Source organism: Mycetomoellerius zeteki, unplaced genomic scaffold, assembly GCF_001594055.1.
Source record: "Mycetomoellerius zeteki isolate Tzet28-1 unplaced genomic scaffold, Tzet1.0 scaffold35, whole genome shotgun sequence".
NCBI lineage: Eukaryota > Metazoa > Arthropoda > Insecta > Hymenoptera > Formicidae > Mycetomoellerius > Mycetomoellerius zeteki.
The window spans coordinates 2,157,388-2,179,268 of NW_017257338.1; the positions used below are offsets into that span (position 1 = coordinate 2,157,388).

Consider the following 21,881-nt stretch of genomic DNA (forward strand, 5'->3'; position numbering starts at 1 on the left):
ATGAAAAGATGAGAGGATCACTTTTATTTGGATAACACCAACAACCACCGGGATTTTTTAGATGTGGGTTTTTCTGAAGAAATCTTGTTTGAGGCTCAAACTCTATCTTTTTCGCAGTAAGTATGATGCACAAGATACTCCTTATAATGTTTATACTGTCTGTACACAGAAAATTTAATCGAGGGGCTTTTTTAGATCTCGCAATTTTACTGAAATGAGTCTTTCGGAGATTTTGTGGATTTTTATCCTAATTGCGGCGTTTGAAACAGTGTCCATCGCTAACTCATTGACCGGAGATCACGTTTGCACAAGAATAGAGAAGTTAGTATTAAAACTCAAAAGATAATGTACAATTGTTAAATAAAATTCATTGTATACGATCTGCAATTTGTATCAAAATTAAGGAATAGAGCTCTATTTATAATTTTATACGTAAAAAACTTGAAGAAAATATGTAAAAAAGAAATATGTAAAAAATGTAATAAAATACAATATACACATAAAATTACAAATAAAATTCTATTCTAAAATTAACACAAATTGTATACCGTCCAAAGTTGGCTTAAATGGCAATTCCATTTTCGAGTAATAGCAGTTCGATACTTTTTTAAAAGACCTTCACCTAGAAGCCTTGACAATACAGTCGGTATGCATAATACCTGTACATAAATCATTATTATGCTCACATCTCGCCTCATACCACTGTAAACCCGATAAGGGAATTGCGGGACTAGTGAGTAGTTAATCAATCGTATGTTACAGTTACACAGTTACATCGTACGAGACTTACACCGAGCCAGTCGTGGTTAATTCATTCACCTGGTGTCTACAAATTCCCCCGAGATGTCCCAAGACGCGGACCGAAGTACGACAACGATATCATGTGAAGGTAAGTCTTGGTCCAAGATATTTAATTCTTTTATGACTCAGCCTCAGTATTTGATGAGAGAAGAAAACATTAATTAATTATTAATATTAATTATTTTACGTTGATATATGAAAAATAGTTATTATTTTGCATATATTTTTTTCACAAAAAAATTAAATACAGAAACATTTGCAATTTTAATTAATTCTACCTGTCCACTTTCTAAAAAACTACACATAAACTAATTATATGAAAAATTGAAATAAGTTAGTCTTTATGCATAATGTAGTTTACAATGTGATGAACAAAAAAAAGATACAAAGCTCAATAATGAATAGTTTTTGAGTTATGATGTATCAAAGATGTATACTCTAAATATTTTGCAGTGAAATCTTACTCCAAAAAAGTGAAAATGCAGCCATCCTTGAAAAAAAAAATGAAAATATTTTATTTCTTGAAAAAAAGTGACAATTTTCACTCTTTTCCAAAGGAGTGAAATCTCACTCCAAAAAGAAGTGAGATTTAAATCATTGTAACTTTTTTTCAAGAAGTAAAATATTTTTACTTTTTTTCAAGGGTAGTTGTATTTTCACTCTCTTAAGTGAGATTTCTCTGCAAGAAATTTAGAGTGTAAAAAACACAAAGCATCTTTGATACACCTTAAAAATTATTCATTATTGGGCCTTGTGTCTATGATATCTTTTGTTTACCACATTATGCAAAAATTGATTCATTTCACCGGAACTCAAGTTTCCATATAATTAGTGCAGGGTCCTTTTCTTTCTTTCTCGATTATTTGGTAGTACATCCTGAATAGGTATATGAAAAGATTGGGAAAACAGTAATTAGAGAATTCATTAACGACAGACACACATTTGCATTGAGAGAATTTTTCCGACGCAGATATCTACGCAGGCAATTTCATTGTCTATTCATCAGTGGATTCTAGTTTATATCGTGGAGACGGGGGGAACCATTCTCTCAAACTTCTCAAAGGAATAGGAAAATATGTTAATCTTGTACACAACGGAAGACTTTGCGTAAAACTTCGCGGGCACATAACAGGTAAGAAAATACCGTTCTATCGAAGAATCGGCGATTGCATATATAATCTGGCTTGATCTAAATTTCCTCTTCAACATGAAGCTGTGACAATTTAAAATTTAAAACCTCAAAAATACTTAATATTTACATACTAGTGTCATATAGGGCAGAGTATGTACCGATTATGTAATTTTTTTAGAGCAGAAACACAAAAAATTAAAATCTTTATGTTTGTTTTATACATATATAGGGTGTCCCATAAGTTTTTGCCACTCGCTTTTGTGTAGATAGAATGGACTAAACTGAGCCGAAAAGTTCTTTACCATTTTACAATTTTCGCAATGGTTAACGAGATATTAATTACTAAAAATCGCTATAATACATACAATACATAATATACATACAATATAAACACACATATATACATATATATATATACATACATATATATATAATAAATATATAAAAATTTTCATTTTTTATATTTTCACTCTATTATACTATGGATCCATTATCTTACAAGTATCTCTTTCCTTTTTTTAGACAATTTCAGTTTCGATCATAAAAATTCTATTTTGCTATCGTTGTATCAAGACAGCGATCATCGTATATAAACCTCGTAATAGTGAACCTCGAAATAGCGTGAAAAATCCCTTCCGCACTATGAATAGCATAAGTGGGAATTGTAATAGTTTAGCCACTAAAATCTTGAATTTTATTGTTTTGGGGTGAAGAAGAGAGAAAGAGGGAACCTTGTTATATAGCGTTCAAAGCTCCGAACAGCGTGCTATTTATACGTTTCAGTGTACATAAGAATGTTCACTTTTCACGTTTTCGCCCTAGAGAAAAAACTACGTAATCACTATCGTGATACAACGGCAGCGAAGTAGAATTTTCATGATCGAAACTGAAGTTGTCCAAAAAAAGAAAAGAGATTCAATTGCAAGACAATAGATTCATAATTTATTCTAACGTCAGCAGAGAATTGCGTCGCGGAAGAAGTTACGTAAACCCCATTTCCACGCCTCGTTATGGAAAAATGTCGTTTCCCAGGCAACATGAATGGAAAACGATCGGCGAAACACCTCTCGCGGATACCCGTGCGGCAAATCGTTCCACATACACGACGACCGTCTATTCTTCCGCTTTTGCCTCTTGTTCTCCATCCTTTTCTTGTGCTACGCCACGTCCTTGTTCTCCGTCTCTTTCTCCTTTTCTCGCCCCTGCCGCCGATATGAGCTAATTACAGGGAAAGTCCGTATTAAGCGACCGTCTGATTAAGTAAATAAATAAAAAGAAAATGCGGAGCACACGGACACGCATACGCTTGAACGTCGGGAATGAGAGGAGGGGCGGCAGCTGCAATTACGCCCCATGAAATGCGGAATTGACGAATCGCGCCGAAAGGAGGAACCTGTCCTGTCCCGGGATTATGAAACAATCCAGAAGCGGGCCATTAGCTGAAAAAGACTTCACACAACTTTGTACTATATCTTTACACGGTACCCTCGAGAAGGGAAATGCCGGAAGTCGACAATTTGCGAACCGTTTAACTTGACGCGTCGCAGGTAGACGGTAACAAGACAATTTCTCTGGAGATGCGCAGGCGGGGAAAGACATCGTATTTCTCGATAATTTCAAAGAAGAACGTTTAATCGTTTAAAAGTGCAGTGCATAAACAGTATAATTACAAGAAATTATGCATAATTTATACTGTTTATGCAGATAAATAAGTAATTTATAGAGGAGAAGGTGGTATTATGGCACCACAGTTACATTTTACACAATAACTTTGTTAATAATCAATATTTAAGTTTAAAACTTGACAATTACATTCGTTAAAATGTTGTTGAATCGATTCTGGACTCAAAGTTACGAAATATTTATTACTTAGGATACTATTATATAATAAAAATGTAGCGACATTGCATAATGACTCGAAGAAAAAATGGGTGTTAATGTGGCCTTCCATAAAAAAAAGCCTTAAAATATTAATTTTGTTTAGAAAACAATATTTGGTTACAAAATTAACAAAAAAGTAAAACATTTACATAACTTCTGCATATAAGCTGCTCAGTACTAAAAATCTCAGTACAATAAAAATAGTACACGTTACATAATATAAACTATAGATTAACAGTAGACCTACAATCAATTATCAAATAATTATTGTGATATGAAAATCTCAAAAAAGAGGTCGTGAGTAATCAATACCCATAGAGCAAAATGCCATGCTATTGTTTAAACTTGCATAACTCAAAATATATATACAGTCAAATAAAATGTTAAAAAGCAAATAACACATTCAAAAATATATATATTCATATGATAATATGCTCAAGTTTAAGAAAAATGAGGAAATAGGTGTAATTAAATGCTAAAATGTACCTCAGAAACGTTTCGAAATACTTGAAAGTAAAAATGCGTTATAATAAGTGGCTATTGAGTATTGGTAATATTAGCATCATGGTGTAACGGCGAGATACTGAATTAATAATTCTATAAGTAATCATTAGAATTCGCTATATAATAGCGAAGATATTAAGGGAGGCCACAATATATACACTGGCCATAACACCACCTTCTCCTCTGCCGTTTATGATAAATATCGATTACGTCTAAATATGCAATTACAACGCAAACAAATATTCAATCAGATATTCAAGCATGTTCATATTGTTCAATTTAATGAGACGTTAGGCCTCAATATCGCTTCAATTAGGCACAAATTACAGAGGCGCGAACGTAATAAAGTCAATGTGAAATCTCGCGGCGATTTACAGGCGCCGGGGCACCCCGATAACAACCGTACGAAAGTGAATTGCCGTCGTTTAACGGCAATGAGACATGACGTGTGTCATATAAACAAAGTCCCAACGAACGACAGACGTAATTGGTGTGTAAAAAATATTATATGTCATCGACCAGACGGATCTCAAGTGTCGTACGTTCTACAATTCTAATTCTAAGAGATAAAATAGTATGAGAATATAAACTCGGTGGAATTAATTTTTTATATCCAAAAACAAATTATATGTTACATTAATTACCCGGTTGGTATTCACAGAAAAAAATGGAAATATAATGAATCGTTATTTTTGCCCATCTATAAGATATCCGAGAGAAGAATGTCAAGGACCGAAATTTCCATTTTTCAGGGGAAGATTGCGAAAAATCAGAATGATGAATGCGTAATATTTCTGCATAAATTAAATAGCTAAACATAAATTCAGAGATTAAAATTTTCATGTATAATCAATGCGTCGAGGATTTTTTAAAGATTTTTTATGGTAATGTAGTAGGTTAACGCATGGCTGAATCGATTCCAAAAAAGGATCATAATTAGAAACTTCAATTATTGCTTATTTAATTATAATGTAATTATAATTAAAGTATTAATTACATTATAATTAAATAAATAATAATTGAAGTTTCTAATAATGATCCTTTTATTTTTTATAACTTAATCGTTTAATTCATGTCAAAATCGGCGAAGTTATACGGGAGAAACTCACACTTTCTCACAGAATTTCACGAGGTTGAACAAATCGCTCGTCTGCCAATTAGAACAATAAGGCTCCTCGGAATCTCGGCTGGCTTTGAAAATTCGTGTTCGCCGCGTGTTGCTTGCGAATCGAGCAATTGGCCGGAAGTGAAATGATCTTGTTCGCTAAGGGAATAACCACTTAATATAATTGTGGGACAAAGTCTTCGAAATCATAAAATTCATATGAAATCTCTATGTATAATCCGATAATTACATATGCAACCACGAGAGATCATTGTATAATATTAAATAAAATCTTATATTTTACCAAATTACTTCATATGTAATAAAAAAAATTATTTGTAATTAGATGAAATCATATGAAATCATGTAATCTATGAGACAATATTTCAGCTAGTGGTTACCCCCTCATTGTTCGCGCTAACGCGTTTCGTAATCGGTATGCCGGCGTGCATTATATCAAAGTCGAGAGGGAACAATCAGCCTAAAATGGAAATTTTAGCGTATTATATACCCGCGAGGCGTATACCTGTGCCTGGGACGAGAACGCCCGCAATGTAATCACATTACGCCAAGTAAGGTACACAGGCATACATATACAAATACACACATGAGGCATTTTGCACGGTTTATTATATGGACAATGAACCTTCTTAATGCAGCCTATGAAGAAAAAAGGATATTTCACCATTATATCGACATTATGCGTCACGTATTCTGTTATAATTATCGTTTCGAAAGTCTTTTTTCTCTAGAGGAGATACTTATCTCTGTTAAAATAAAATTTTTTTTTAAAGAACGATCTTCGCATATAAATAATTACCACGCATTTAATATGCATTTTAGCATATTTAATTTTTTTTAAATCTGAACTGAACTAAAAAAAATAAAATAAATACTTAATTAATTATAATAATAATTATTGATAATAATTAATTATATAATACAATATAATTAGCAAAATTGCCGATAGATTTTTTTCACGTGAAAGAATGTTATTTCTTTTATATTGTTATAGAATTTTTTATTGTATTGCACGGAGTTCCTTATATAACATAATTAAAAATCTTAAATGCAAGATTTTTTTACAAAGCCAATTAATTAAAAGTAAAAGTAAAAAAAATATATTCTCATTTCCATTCAAAAGGTATTTGATAGTTTATCTGTATAACAAGCGTATAATCAATATATTACATTTTCTATAATTTTCATCAACGATTCGCGTTAATTACTCGAGATCTATCGTTAATAGAATCACCTGCTTGTTATATTCAGTATCGACCTACTTAGAGCTTTGCGAGGCAGCTATCGTATTATCGCGATACGATCTCGTGTATACGATGGTGGCGTACGAGGTAGTGCTATGATGCAAAACAATTACAGCTTTCATCGAAGCTTCGCCAATCTGGCGTTTATCGAAGCCTTGAATCTACTCATCGGATTGTACATGCCTTACGAATTCACCTCGCCGCGCGATCAAAGGTTTAGCTTGTTAGCATACGAAACGTCGTCGTCGCACGTACTCACATTGACTACGTAAGAAACTGTGCAGTTGATAACGCAATGCTCACGTAAAAGTGACTCAACAGCATCGACGCGAATTCCAGCGTAGGTGCCGTTATGCGAAGGTAATCGTTTATCTCTCTAATTTACAGGTGTATTCTTGGAAGCTGATGAACGTATAACTTTTAGATTTGTTCTTTTCAGCTGATTTTTACAGTTTATCTTTCCTCCTTTTACTTTCACGTTGGAGGAAGCAAGAGAAAAGAACATTGTAAGAAATCCAGCTAAAAAGGACGGATCTCTTGTAATGCAAAAGTGTAACGCTATCTTGCGTTTGAAAACGGTCAACGTCGGTAAATGTGAAGCATTATTTCTTGTCTATTTTTTCCCATCATTAAGAAACCGCTTTGCTTCGAGTAGATTGGACTTACTAGAGGGGAATGAAACTAAAACGTAATATGCCGTTAATTACCGATCACGGAGAATTATGGGCGAATAAAGTGGCCGCGGTGCGCGAGAAGCGAAGTCGTTAACTTCTCAGAGAAAACGTATTAAACGTAACGCAACGATAAAGGATCGTTTGTATGCGATCAAGTTAAAAATTTGTTGTTAGTAACGTTCAGTAACAACAAGACATACTGATACGTATGACGTAATTGACATTTATAATAGCCAATGTCAATTGACGTCCGAATTAAAAAAAAGGGAAACGTTGAACAAAAAATACGAGCAGGATAATATTGTATAATGAGCGAAAATTACCGTTGAATAAGTCGAGGTCACTTAGCGTTTTCTACTATGCTAGAAAACGTCTGAATTGCACAACTTTTGAGTAATAATGTATATATATATATATATATATATATATATATAGGATATATATAAAGCATAAGGTAGATGAGAGAGAAAAAAAGTTTTCCGTGCTATAAATCAGGATATCATATAAGTTAAAAATTTTAAAAACATTTTACTATGTTAATCTAAGACGCTTTAAATATTTACAGAATAAATTGTTAAAAAATTGTCAATTATGTAAATTATTAAGTTATCTACATTTACAGCTAAATGATATTATATATGACATTCATAATTTAATTATGAATACTTATATTTAATACAATTATAATATAATCGATTTAATACATTTTTACGGAACTATTACTTTGAAATTACTTTGAAATTATTACGCAATTATTTTAATATATACGCATTTGCGAATAATATTCTATTGCAATTATAAATCTACATGTTCTATGATAGAACAACAGGGTCATGTAGATGCTATCAGGCATCATAAGATTTCTGAAATCGATAATGTCGAGGTGATGCTATCAGGCATCATAAGATTTCTGAAATCGATAATGTCGATTAAAACGCATATACAGTAGGGATGTTCCGATATAATCGATATTTTGAAATATCGTATCATTATCTCTTTTAGGTGATGCTATCAGGCATCATAAGATTTCTGAAATCGATAATGTCGATTAAAACGCATATACAGTAGGGATGTTCCGATATAATCGATATTTTGAAATATCGTATCATTATCTCTTTTGATATTTGATATTTGCATTGAAATTTTTAGTTTCCGTATCATAGCATATCGGATCTGGAATGTAGATATCAATTGATTCGATACAAAGGTCGTATTTTCAAAATTCAACCGCATAAACGTCAATTCGGGGACAATTTACGACATCGCGATCAACGCCATCATAAATAAAATTAAACAAAATTTTATGTTTCACATTATCTTTGTCAGTTAGACTTATATATATAAAATGACGAATATATGTCTTGTATAAAATGTATAAATGCATAATTTTTTATCCTCATCAATCTTTCTCCCATTCCCATTTGTGTATATATAGATTTACTAAAATATTTATAATTTTATTGATAAATTAGTGAATTTACCTAGTGATTTTTTTTTTAATTTTTCTTTAAAATTGAAAGTTCGTGCTCTCCGCACGTCTCTATATAATAAAACATGCAAAAAAAGTAACGATATTCCCGAATATCGAATCATTTCCAATCAATATGATGCCGTATCGATTGTGTATTTCGATTCATATTGATACGAAATATCGATAGTCTATGCTTCTCCGCACATCCTTAATATACAGTATATCTGGCCCACCAGTATGATTATATTTGAGAGCAATATTGCAATCAATAACTTATCTCTCCTCTTTGTGAAAGAGAGTCTCCTTACGCAAGCGAAAGGTTTGCTATGGGAATTAATCATGTCAGTTACGGCGTTTAGTAGGAACAAAAAAACTTTGACGCGTCAGTTTCCAGTGCATCTGGTAGCTCTCGCCGTAAAGATCTACAATTCCAAATGATTTATGAAGAGACACGGAACATGTTCATCAATTAACTTAATGACTTTACAGCCGAGGTTTTACGTATATAGAAATTACTGGTCTGTTCAACGTTAAATATTAGATTATGATATACAAATAAAAACGTATACTTCCGCATGTATACTTCCTAATATTATATGATTTAATGGGAAATGGTTTAAATGTTAATTCTCTTTAAAATAATTTAAATTTGTTTTAGTTAAATCTTTAAACTATTTAATTATTAATTAAATTAATTACATTGACATTTTTCAATAATAATTATTGCGATTAATGATTTATTACATGAACTGAATGTATATTTTATCTAGTTTTACATAAAAGATTATTTCCAATGTTAAAGAAAATCTTGAAAAACGAATTAAAAGGGCGATAATATAATTTCATAACATATATGTCTAGATTAGAAAAACCTTTCTAAGTGAAAGCAAAAAAGAGTGTTCAAATATTATATGTACATTAATCAGTTTGCATATAATTCAGTTTATATCAGATACTTTATTTATTATGTTATATATAAGTCGTTATCTTTCTGAAGGCATGTCAAAATGTCCTGTCAAAAAAACTGAAGGTACAAAATTTACATAATATAAAGTGCTCATTAAAGGTGCACTGCCCGAGCCGGATTTTGTTCTGTAATCAAGCAAAAGTGGAGAGAATGTCGAACGTACGGCACATTGGTCCATCGACGTAACGTTTAAAACGAAAATCACGTAATAGCAATATCGCAGGAGCAATGAACAGAGATAAAATGTAATAACGTTCGCATAAAAGAGAAGAAGATATATCTGATTCAATATTTTATTGCAGCGGACGCGGCAGTTTTCACGCGCGCATATCTTTTACAACAAATTTCTTATCGTTCTACTAATCTTTGATACTCAATGTTCAATAGAAGTCAATATTTCTTCCAAATATCATATAATGTTTGGAAAATAATAATCAATCGTTAATAGAGAAATTTGTTAAAAAACTTTATGAAAATCTCTTAACAGCGAGATGTATGTATTACATACTAGCTCAAATGATACAGTAAATAAAAAAAGCACCGAGTAAATTTATTTCTTATAAAAAATAATTAAAATTAAATTAGCTGTTATTTTTTCAATGTGCGCGTTCGCGTACATTTCGTTTTTATTTACTATTGTATCTGTGATATTTTTATATACCGCTCGGACGTCACGTTTAGTCGGTCAATTCAATGTTGCGAGCAGGAACTCGTTATGTACGCGTGTGTTCCTCTTCTTGTTTCTCACTGTGATCCCCCTTCGTCTACCATCGCGTGCCTTCTCTGCATTCCAACCGTTCTCACTTTTACTCTCGTCGATGATCGAAATCTCGTGTCTTAGAGAGTCATATAACGTCTTATCTTTTAGAATTCTTCGTCGTAACTGAAGTCATCGGTGAAATCGTTTTCCAAACGAAAAGAAAAAAACACCAGAACAATATAGCCTCTCTTTTTAATGCCATACTTAATTAATCTCATTAATAATGTTTATGTCAGACTGGCATTCAATTATTTAATTATTATATATCAACGTGAAACAATTATTAACGATTATTCAAATCGGTCTCCTAACGAGGTTGCAGAAATTAAAAGCGTTCTTTTGACGTGACTGACACTTTAATAGATCAATTAAAATATAAGTGTATCTCAAAATATGTATTGCAGACGGAGAAAAAATCGAGGACTCTGAAGGAATGCTGCGAAGGATACAAAATAATTCACGGCGATGCGGAAACGGATGCGAGCTGTTTACCATTTTGCGAAAAATGTGTGGTAGGTGTATGCGTCGCACCCAACGAATGCCGTTGCAATCCTGGATATTATGGAGATGACTGTGCTCATGGTGAGTTTGAAATGAAATCAACAGTCATTAGGCGTTTCTCTCATCATTAAATATCTAATCGATGTGTATATATATTTCTAACGAATACTTCTCATTGGTCATTTAAACCTGTAATTTTGAAACTTTTACGTAATTGAGATGATTCTTAAAACTTTTATGCTTTTCGTGAATTTAATATACATTAATTACCATAATTATTTTTAGTTTCTAAATAATGCGTTTCAGAAAAATTACATTCTGAAGAATAAGAAGCTAAAATATTTTTCGTTATATTTGTAAGACTTATGGTATTTTTTCAATATTAAGTTTACTGTCTTTATTAAGTTAAGAATCAACGTACCGTCATTTCAATATAACACAGCAACTTGTTATAGTATAGCAAATAAATCTGTATTCCGCGACAATTGTGGCTATTTAAGACGATGACAGTTCTACCCATAATATCACTGTCAACACGAACATTAGAATGACCCGAAGATATCCTTAAAAAAACAATGAAAGCGTTTTAGAAGGTCATTGAAATGACGATCTTGACTGACGACTTGCAACATCTTTTATTTATCGAACTGGACTGAATAATGTTCGCAGTGCCAAGGTGTTGATATATAAATTGCTATGACATTTAAAAAGAGTATATTTAAATCGAGGCAACAGCGATGAATATGCATGCAAAACCGACTGAATTAAAACTTTTGAAAACTTTGAAGGTTAAATAATTAATTAAACCGTATAATTCTGCTAATTTTGCAATGATTTCAGTCCGAAGAATGAGAGCTGAAATTAAGAAAATAAATGATGCGTCGCACGGCGATTGTGAAACGAAATTGAGAGCGAACAGATCCGAAACGAGCAGTAAAACTCAATGAGAAATTTCACGCTCCATGAAACGGACCGACCTTCCACGATCGCGAGAACACGCGTGTGAAAAATGACTGTTTCCAGTAGATAGTACTTCCACGCGAATCATAATAATGAGTGGGATTTCTCATGTAATTTGTACAACGCATCTCGTTAAAACTGATGTTAATCCACACGTGCCTCTATAAAGGCACTATGGCATAATCACGGTTGTTATAAAATAACGACACAATAAAAGTTATTAAAAATTCGTTGAATTATGTTGTGACAGTCTTTGATTACCTATATGGCACATAAAAAAACATCGTTCCTTTAAATATAATGCAAATAAAAAATGTTATTTTCGAATTATTACGAATAAATATATAAATTAGATACTTCACAGTCCGTTCGCCAATAGCACTTGTATGTTCTTAAAGTTTCATTAATACTCTCAAGAGTAATATTGATTTATATTTTGAGTTATATCGTTTTATTTGTAAATAAAAAAGAAATTCTACAAAGAACACTTAAAGTGAAGTCAGTTTTAATGATCGAAGTTAAAAGAAGAAATTATTTTATTTTGAATTTAGTCATTTTAATTGATTAAGATAATTACAAACTGTTGATGATATTTCGAATTATATCACTTTTATAATATATTATTCCTGATTTGTTATAAGGATCTGTTTTATAGGATGTCAGAATCACAACTAAAAAAATTTTTTTAAAAGTTGTGAAACGGAAATAACAAAAATGACATTTAATCATGCTTACAAGAGTATATTTTTTGCCAATATTATTTAATTAATCAATAATTTTCTGTTAAGTTGAAAAATAGTTTTTTCTAAAAATCTTAAAATTTTTAGTTGTATCATTTTTAAAATAAAGGAACGGTATTTGTTTTTTCATTATTAGTAACTTTAATTATAATTTTCTCATCCTTTAATATTCGGATCTATTATGATTAATGAAGCTTTTGACACAATTACATCTTCCAAAATTTTTTTTCTCTCCCTTTTGCAGTTTTTTTCTAAAACTTATAGAGTTGATGACAAATCATAGATTGACTTATCGTTGTCAAACAAGCAGAAGTCGCGGATTGCACGCAACTGTTGCGTCAATACGATCGGGGAACGCTTCGAAAGTTACGGAAGCCCGGAAGTTACGAAGCCACTACTTTCCCGTGAACGTTCGAGAAGGTCGTGGGCGGCGTACAGTTGATCAGATATAACGCGTTCGACGTTCGCATAACGCAATCGTAATGTCGATGCTTTATAAGAGACATTCGCGTTATATGACAAACGTTCGCCTTAAACATTTTGAAGATACGATCTACGATCTAGCTCTTACAAACTTATTAATTTCACTTGCATGTATTTACGAAACGTTTATTAATAGCTCGCTTTTATGTGGAAATTGCCTTCTTTGTCTTGACTGTCAACTATTCATGAAATACGTTGACATTACAAATTAAAATAAAAACTTCTTTATTCTCATAATCTAAGAGAGGTTGAGGGATTTTGTATAGTTTTCACATTTTTGGCATTAGATTTTTTAAACAACTAATTATTACGATGAAAATGCATTAATACGATAGATATTTTATGTATAAAACAATAAATCCAGTGATTTTGATGCCAAGCAAAATGAACAATTTGTATATCTGATTATGCGAATAATCATTTTGTATTGAATCCATATTATTCATAGAAAATTTTCTATTTTAATCTACATATATAAGAGAAAATAGTTCAATTTGTACAGTAATAAATCATCATGTAACATCTCTCCTGTACATGTATATATAATATACCATATATGCAATATGCATATAATTTAATTTATATTTTAAAATTGAATATACATACACTAATACACTAATTAATTTTATTCTATAGCGTGCCCATTGGGATTTTGGGGTCCACAATGTACAAAAATGTGCGATTGCGGTGACAGTAGTATCTGCGATTCTGTAAATGGCACTTGTCAATGTTCTCCAGGACGGAAAGGACCTCGGTGAGTGTTGAAAAATATCAATGATCATTATTGTTCCAAAATATCAAAATTTACCAAACAACAATAAGTAGCTCGAGATTGTATTCGCTTAGCACATTAAATCAAATGATACTATGAAAATTGTGTGCTTCCTTTTGCAGATGCGAGGAGCATTGCGCAATCGGCCAATGGGGCTCGGGTTGTGCAAACAAATGCACATGTCAAAACTGGAATAATGGCTGCGATGCCGTAACCGGAAGCTGCATTGACGATGATGCCTCTTCGGTCGAGCAAACGTCGCCTGCTTATTTGCAGAGCTCTACTATCGACCGTCTACCGCAAACATCAGGAATTAGTAATACAGAGCATACGGAGATTGTCTCTGTGCCACGTGAGACCGAACGCCAGACGGAAGGTAAAATAATACGAAGAAAACTTTTAGACTTTAGAGAGTTGCGCAACTGTTTGCCGGAAGATAAAGAAATGGATCTCCACGCTTTCAAATATTGGAGACGTCTCGAAAGGCGAATTCAAGCAAAAGTTGCCGATTAAAATTTGTGTTAGGGAAAGCAAGTTTTTGTATTATGAAAAATACGTATAAATGTAATCGATCACATTAAGGTGATTATCGAACTTTAAGTTTAACCTCGAACTTTAAGTTTAACCTCGAACTTCGAACTGAGCTTCTTCACAAAAGCCGACGATTTTTTGAAAAAGTTCGAAGAAGTTTGGTTCGATAATCTGAACCTTTACATCGACGATACAGTGACGCTGTTGTTTTTCACGGCAGTAATAAATCACTTTAGTTAAGCATAATTGTAATTATTAAATATAATAATATTTGTAATATTTAGTTTCAATTGCAGGTATCAATAACAGTTGGAATGATACCAATTACATTCCGGAAACGACGAGTCCAGCAACAGCTTCAATCATAGCCCCTCCTCAGGGGGTAGAAGTCTCGGCAAACGAAATGCAAATAAAGAATCCTTCCACCACTGCTCGTCCTGTGATCGTTTTAGTCTCCGTACCCGAACGTAGAAGGGACGTTGAAAAGGATAGGCAAACGTTCGCGACGAAGGACGCTTTTCTCAGACACGTCCAAAGTGACAAAAGCATCAGCGTGCCAAATGTCGATTACGTAAAAACTATTCACAAAGGTACTATCTCGAGACACTTCAAAAATGCATACTAAAATTTTCGTCTTGTTTTTGTACTGCAGTGCTCGATCTCAAATAAAACATTTCTATTGCGACAGACGATATTCAAACACCAACGCCGATGTCGTTGGACATCGCTCTAATTGTCATCGCCGCGATTGTCTCCCTCGGTCTTACCTCGCTCGCGGTGGTTATGGTCCTTCACATGCGTTCCAAACTATTCGAGACCATTCGTCTTGCTGTCTACGATGACGAGAAGACCAAAAGCCCAGAACGCGAGAGCGTGAACAACGGAAGGATGTCGGTGGTGAACGCCACTCTGCCTCGTGAGTTATACATACGTTCACCTGACAGCAACATTCTCTCCTAGATTGCCTGTGAAATCCACGTGTCCTTGACCCCGATGGGTCTAGTCACGTAATCGTTTTAAGGATAGTCTTGACCGTCATAGTCAGCGAAAAAGTTATCTCGCCGATCGGATCGTGCGATGTTGAGTCTTTTCTACTCATCGTAGATGTGCTATCAGCACAAGACAGTTGAGTATTATATTCTCCGATATTTTTGTGATTTCAGCACCTCCGATTTGCGCAAATCCGGTATTCGCCATTAACACAGAACCGGAAACGATACTGACGGTCGATGGCATTGAATCGCTGAATACTTATGCTAACGGCGCCGCTACGATCGGTTTGCGAATTTCTGGTAATTTTCGCGGTAAGTTCCAGCTTTTTTAATAAATTTTACAAATTTACATTTTACGAGACACACTAATCGTAATAATTATTTAAAAAATTAATCTCCAAGTTAATTAAAGAAGTCTACAAACCGCTAGCAACATTAAAAACAATTTATATATAAAGGTTTTATTTTATATTTAATTATAACAGTTAAAATTCGAAAGATTACGATTGTTACTTTGAATAAATCACAAACACTTTTTTACCTATATTATTTTTAAGATCTTTAATAGATTTTTTTATTGCGAATTTATCAGACCTCTTACAAGACAGTCATTACGACCGACCATCGGCAACTCTGATACGTCTGCAGACAAATTTCGACCATAACACGGAGCACTTGTATGACGAAATACCCATGCAAACAACTCCACCGGATCGCAAGGATCTGTGATGGAGAAATGCATTTCCACTTATTGCGTTCATGGTCCAGTCTATATCCGTATCTTTAGTTATACAGTTCAATAATGCGTCATAATAAAAGGACCTTGAAACATTTTTAGGCGACCTGTCAACGATCGATGAAAAGTCGATCGAAAAAATGCGCGAAAACTGGTTTCTGACCTTACGCAGAACCGATAAATGTGCAAGGCTAAACGTGACTGCAATTGAGTGGCACAAGGCGAAGAAACAAGTCGTTCGAGTATCGTACTGTCAGTGACCGACAGTAGAATTTAATTAACGGAGCATACAGCTCCTTTTGAATAAACTATTTTGTAGTGTCGACAAAATGACGTCAAACTGGAGGCAAATGCACTCGATTATGATTGCGCGCAAATGCGCAATTAGGTGGAAAGCGAGGAATAATAAAGTCCGTGTAACGAAGGAAAAATAGCGCGCGCCGACCGTTATTATCCAAATGATATTAAATGTTTCGCAGCCTGCGGGACGGAGTTACCTGTTTGCAAATAAATAGATGCGAAAATAAATTGCCCGGTATAAATAAATCTGGCAGCGTCATTCAGTGTTGACGTAATTTACGGTATAAATTACCGTTGTGCAAATAAATTTATTGTTTATTTATTCCAGTTAACATTATGAACGATCTTTTCGTATTTATTTATTGTTGCTGGCAGAACAGCGCCTGTAATATTAACAACATTATATTATTATGAATTATTAAATAATCAGTCCCGTGGTAATCACATCCTGCAAAGAAATAGAACTATTTTTCCAAGCATAAAAACATATCCTGCGATAATATAAGTTTCCAAGTATATCGTTAATGATGTGTACATAAACGATAATATAATCAACAAAATTTGTTATCGTAAGAGGAAATGCACTTAATGACTTTCGTGCACCGAAATTGAAACCAAAGAATAAAAATCCTATTTAAAGCAAACAATATGTGCATCCTAGAATAATATAACCTTAGCATTACTTATTTTATTTGTGAACAATTTTAAATAATTATCTGTAATTAATTAAATTAAATTAAATAAATTATGTAAGTATAATTACATAAGTCTTTCTTTGCCATTATTTTTGTATTAGTAGAGGAAGGTCACCGATACTGACATAGGTCTCCTAAAAAGCGACATCCCCTTATTTCTTAGAAACTAATCTTGCACTTTATTAATACTAATAAAAACGTGATCTGTTTAGCTAATTAAAGAAGTACAAACTCATAATTCATATATTTGTGGCTTATTTCTATACAAAATCAGGTAAAAACAAATTCTATGAATCCGAGAAGAAAATTCTTAAGGTGTTCTTTTGCAAATTGCGTAATTAAAATAAGTGACTGTATTATTGATAATATTATGTCATTTTAAATGTTTATAGTTTCATAAATTAATTTTCTTTACAGAATAGGATATATCTTTATTTATAAAATAGGAGTGTTGGCATTATTGCCTACTATGTCAGTTTTGGAGCCCATTTTGTCAGACGCTCATTTTTGCATAACTTACGAAAAACTTAATTATTGCAAAATTGCAAACAGTATTATAAAAACTGCTTGTACTATCTAATAGAAAACACTTTTTAGTTTGTATTTATGTTTTTGAAGTTGTATTTTTATCTTTTGTTTAAGAAATATTGTTTAAAAACAAAGTGTGTTGGTATCGGTGATCTTCCTCTATCTTTTGAGAAGTCACTTTATTATAATTTTATAATTAGCAGCGATTTTTGTAAACTGAGAATCATTGAGAAAGATAATAAACTATGTCATTATCTTCGATATTTTTCTCCGGTGTTTTTTATAGGAGGAAAGAGAAATTTTCCGTTTCTATGTCATGCGATAATTTAATGTATCTCTTCGTTTTGCACTAATTTTTTTCGATTTTGTATTCGTTTCAAGGAAATGTTATTTACAGTCAGCATTAGCTTATCGTAATTAAATAAATAAATATCATGCATTTATCGCATTTAACATATTCTTGAGTGCCCGTCTTATTATCGTCCCGATTAGCTCATGTATCCATTCCCGAATGATATCAGTTGGATTACATAAACAACGTTGAATGCGCGCAGCAAGAGTTATAATAAACTGCGCACACATAAAAGAAATATTATACGGTTTGATGCAATACTTACATCACAAGTCAAAATAATTTTATTATTATTTTGACAATTCAAAAAGCATTTTTCTCTTAGTTAAAATATTATATTCATCCTATAAATCCTTCCATATAACCTTTTGTTTTCAGATAATCTCGTTTAGATAAAGCAAGTGAATAAATACATTCCTTAATTAATCTAGCTCACACATATTATTCTCCATACGTTTTATATGATAATTTTCAACGCGCATGATTTAAAAATATTTTAAAAAGATATTCATTTCATTATTTAATCTTATATTAGGAAAATCCTATAAAAGGGAAATCTTGCAAATTTTTATGATTCACGTCATGCGAAGAGTGTCTTTTTATAATATAATTAAACTAAGATTTAATTGCAATACATTATCTTATCCCTTCGCTTTGCGCACGTGATCAATTTTCTTCACCGATTAAAGCCATGCCTAATGAGTCAATTATGACCCAGTTAATAGCAATGACCTAATCAGTAATTAGATAAGAGTAAAAATATCTGGAAAGAAACGGGCACACGAACGCTTTGGCCTCATTTGGTCTTTCTAATATATCGATATGCATAATCGATAACCGTTTCCATGAATAGGGAATGTTGCGTAGTTTAATGAGAAATTTAACGAGAAGATTAAATACCGCTGACCCTTGCATTTCCGCAACATCCTTATCGCGGAGATGCCCACTCTCTGATCTAAAATAAATTCAGTAGTAAATTCGCGATCGTTCATGCAACATGCAAAGATTACTAATTTGCTTGATTGTCTTTACGTGTCTTGGTGTTGGCACCTGGGCGATTGACGGTGTCAAAGGTGGGCATCGGCCGCGTTATCCTACAAGCGGGAGTTACGGCACCAACTCTTCGCAAAATGGCCTTTGCCGTAAAAGAGTGCCGTAAGTAATCAGTTTTTCAATTTGAGACGAACGTCATAATTCTGATAATTATTTTGAACATTATTTTCTACTTGCAGTATTTCTTAAATAATAGTTTAAAAGTAACAAGCAGTATTCGCGCCTTTCAGATACAGCTATGATGGTTTAGCTTTAAACACCAGCGGATCATTTTACAATACTATCCCTCAATCGTCTGGAGATGGCCAACCTGTAAGTAATCGTCTCTCTGAATCAAAGACAACTTATGAAAAGATTCTTGAATTGATTTTTGATAAATATAACGAAGATACATTGGATAAAATTTCAGAATGCAATATTTTCTGTGCATTGATTATGAATCTCTCTAATTAAAAAGACTCGATGTAAACAATTTAAATAGAAAATATTATATCGGCCGGGGGGAGATCTCTTCATGCATTCCGTGGCTCGGTAGTCTAAAGGCTTAGGACTCTCGCACGGAATGCAAGCCTAGAGATCCGGGTTCGATTCCCGGCCGAGGTAATATTTTTCGCAATTAGAATTAATTATTCACAGATTTTAATATGTCACTCAGCATTGTTAAAATCGTTCTAAAATGCGAGAAAGCATCAAATTGTTAAATTGCTAGTCAATTTTATTCGTGATATTACTGCGGTAGTTTAGCGGAGTTTGCATTTCAAGACCAAAAAATCATTTCGGCGCGCATATTTTAAAGAACTACATACGTAGTACATAAATTCACACAGAATCATATAAGCACTTATGATCTAGCTAGCCGTTTAAGGCATTGATTTCTTAAGTTCAATTAAAGCTTCGACAACGGGAATTATAAGATAAATTCTGTTCGTCAGTCTGACGGTTGGATCACTATCTTGGACTGTTGTGACGGCTACGTGCGCAATGTGACGAACGGCCTATGTGAACCGCAATGTGAACGCGGTTGTTTTGGCGGCCGCTGCACAGCCCCGAACGTCTGCAGCTGCCCATCGGGATGGCGTTCCGAGGATGGCGTTTGCATGCCCGTTTGCTCGTATCGGTGCCAGGAGAATGCCTATTGCTTCTCGCCCGAGGTGTGCGTGTGCAAATTGGGCTACGACGACATCGGCGGCCAATGCAAACCGATCTGTCCTGACGGATGCAAGCAAGGCGAATGCGTGGCGCCGCGTGTCTGCAACTGCAGACAAGGATACGTTCTGAATGAACGCAAGGAGTGCGTGGCCGCGTGCGAAGGCGGTTGCGTGCATGGCGTGTGCAGCGCACCAGGCGTGTGCACCTGCGACGAAGGGTAATTAAATGCCGTTATCTCGAATCTCTCCGATCTCCGCCCACTGCGCAATGTCTTTCGCATCAACATTCCGCGCGATAATTAAACTCTGATTTACGCACATAGTACGTTAGGTAGTAAGTAACCTATTCCTACAAAGCGGATTGTAATAATTGCGATATAATTGCGAAATAATTGATAAACCAATGATTGTGAACTCGTTAAAAATATTATAAGCAATTATACATTGTGCGTGTAATCGCTATTATACAGATATATAAATCAGTCGTTTTGTAACCGTGATCACATCTACGTAGATAATGTTATTTACGTTGCCGCTTGAAGTGCAGTCGCGCGTTATGATAATAATAAGTTTGCAAATTACTAGTTTTGCAGAATGAGTATCAAGTTAATCTTATGTATCCACGTCAAGAGAAAGTCAAAATAACTTTGTTTTGACTTTGTAAAATTGAGTAAAAATAATGATTTTTTGTTAACTTTTATGTGTCTCTTAACCCTTTGAATGTCAATGACGGAAAAATCCGCCAAAATAAAACTGGCAAAAGTGCTTCATGACGAAAAAATCCGCATATTTCATAACGCCAATAAATCACTTTTGCAGTGCAACAATTGAACTGATAATGCATATGTCATTGATGTCATTTATGTCATTGATAGTATTCTTGGCACACAAGCGTTTTTCTTGCCTGAGACTCAAGAGGTTAAATGAAACATTTTACAGATGTTATCCTTTAACGATAAATTTTTTAGCAATTCAAAATTTTAACTTCCTAATAAATTTCTGACAATCTCCTTTGTTGACTAATCAATAAAGCGTATAAATGTATATAATATCATAATGCATCCATAAATTGTTTTACAGATACACCAACTTTTTGGGCGACACCGAGTCCTGCGTTCCCCATTGCCCGACCAACTGTCCTCACGGCTACTGCGTCGCACCAAACGTTTGCTTATGCAGGGCCGGTTACACGAACACTCACACTGGCGCTTGCATACCCGTCTGCCCGGGTGGTTGTGATGGAGGCGAGTGCATCGCACCCAACTCTTGCAGCTGCAGACCTGGATACACGCGGGACCATCACAGCGGTAAATGCGTCCCGAGTACAACAGGTTCAGCGCAGTGCGGATACGGATACACCGTCGATCCTGATACCCGTAGATGTATCCCCGTAACGACAACCCCAACATCGCAGCCCATCGGCAATTGCAGATATGGCTGCGGTCCACATAGCACGTGCGTGGGATATCGCTGCACCTGCGAACCTGGATTCACCGCCGATCCCAATACTGGCAGATGCATCTCCACCAC

The 21,881-nt window shown here is 33.9% G+C and overlaps 2 protein-coding genes across 3 annotated transcripts in view; both read left to right on the plus strand.

Moving 5' to 3' along the window:
* The first annotated feature begins 99 nt into the window (after positions 1–99).
* On the plus strand, positions 100–16,689 carry LOC108725483 (uncharacterized). Of its 2 annotated transcripts, none has more exons than XM_018452519.1 (10): positions 100–116; positions 196–321; positions 763–889; positions 10,965–11,142; positions 13,881–13,998; positions 14,139–14,392; positions 14,832–15,137; positions 15,236–15,463; positions 15,711–15,851; positions 16,132–16,689. In XM_018452519.1, the coding sequence occupies exons 2-10, from the start codon at positions 215–217 to the stop codon at positions 16,266–16,268; spliced, it is 1,596 nt and encodes a 531-aa protein (XP_018308021.1). In that variant the 5' UTR covers positions 100–116; positions 196–214; the 3' UTR covers positions 16,269–16,689. The 2 variants fall into 2 exon arrangements, with proteins under 2 accessions (XP_018308021.1, XP_018308022.1); XM_018452520.1 differs by having other exon boundaries at positions 14,844–15,137.
* A 2,416-nt stretch (positions 16,690–19,105) lies between these two features.
* Positions 19,106–21,881, plus strand: part of LOC108725627 (tenascin) — a 4,653-nt gene continuing 1,877 nt past the window's right edge. The window contains exons 1-4 of the mRNA XM_018452773.1: positions 19,106–19,305; positions 19,434–19,515; positions 20,136–20,569; positions 21,432–21,881. Coding sequence (XP_018308275.1) covers positions 19,148–19,305; positions 19,434–19,515; positions 20,136–20,569; positions 21,432–21,881 — 1,124 coding nt within the window. The 5' untranslated portion in view covers positions 19,106–19,147. The remainder of the gene's footprint in view (positions 19,306–19,433; positions 19,516–20,135; positions 20,570–21,431) is intronic.

Coding starts and splice junctions, on each gene's coding strand:
- LOC108725483 (XM_018452519.1), top strand. CDS start 215: ATGAGTCTTTCGGAGATTTTGTGGATTTTTATCCTAATTGCGGCGTTT. Junction 890..10,964: donor GACAACGATATCATGTGAAG/GTAAGTCTTGGT, acceptor TATGTATTGCAG/ACGGAGAAAAAATCGAGGAC. Junction 11,143..13,880: donor TGGAGATGACTGTGCTCATG/GTGAGTTTGAAA, acceptor TTTATTCTATAG/CGTGCCCATTGGGATTTTGG.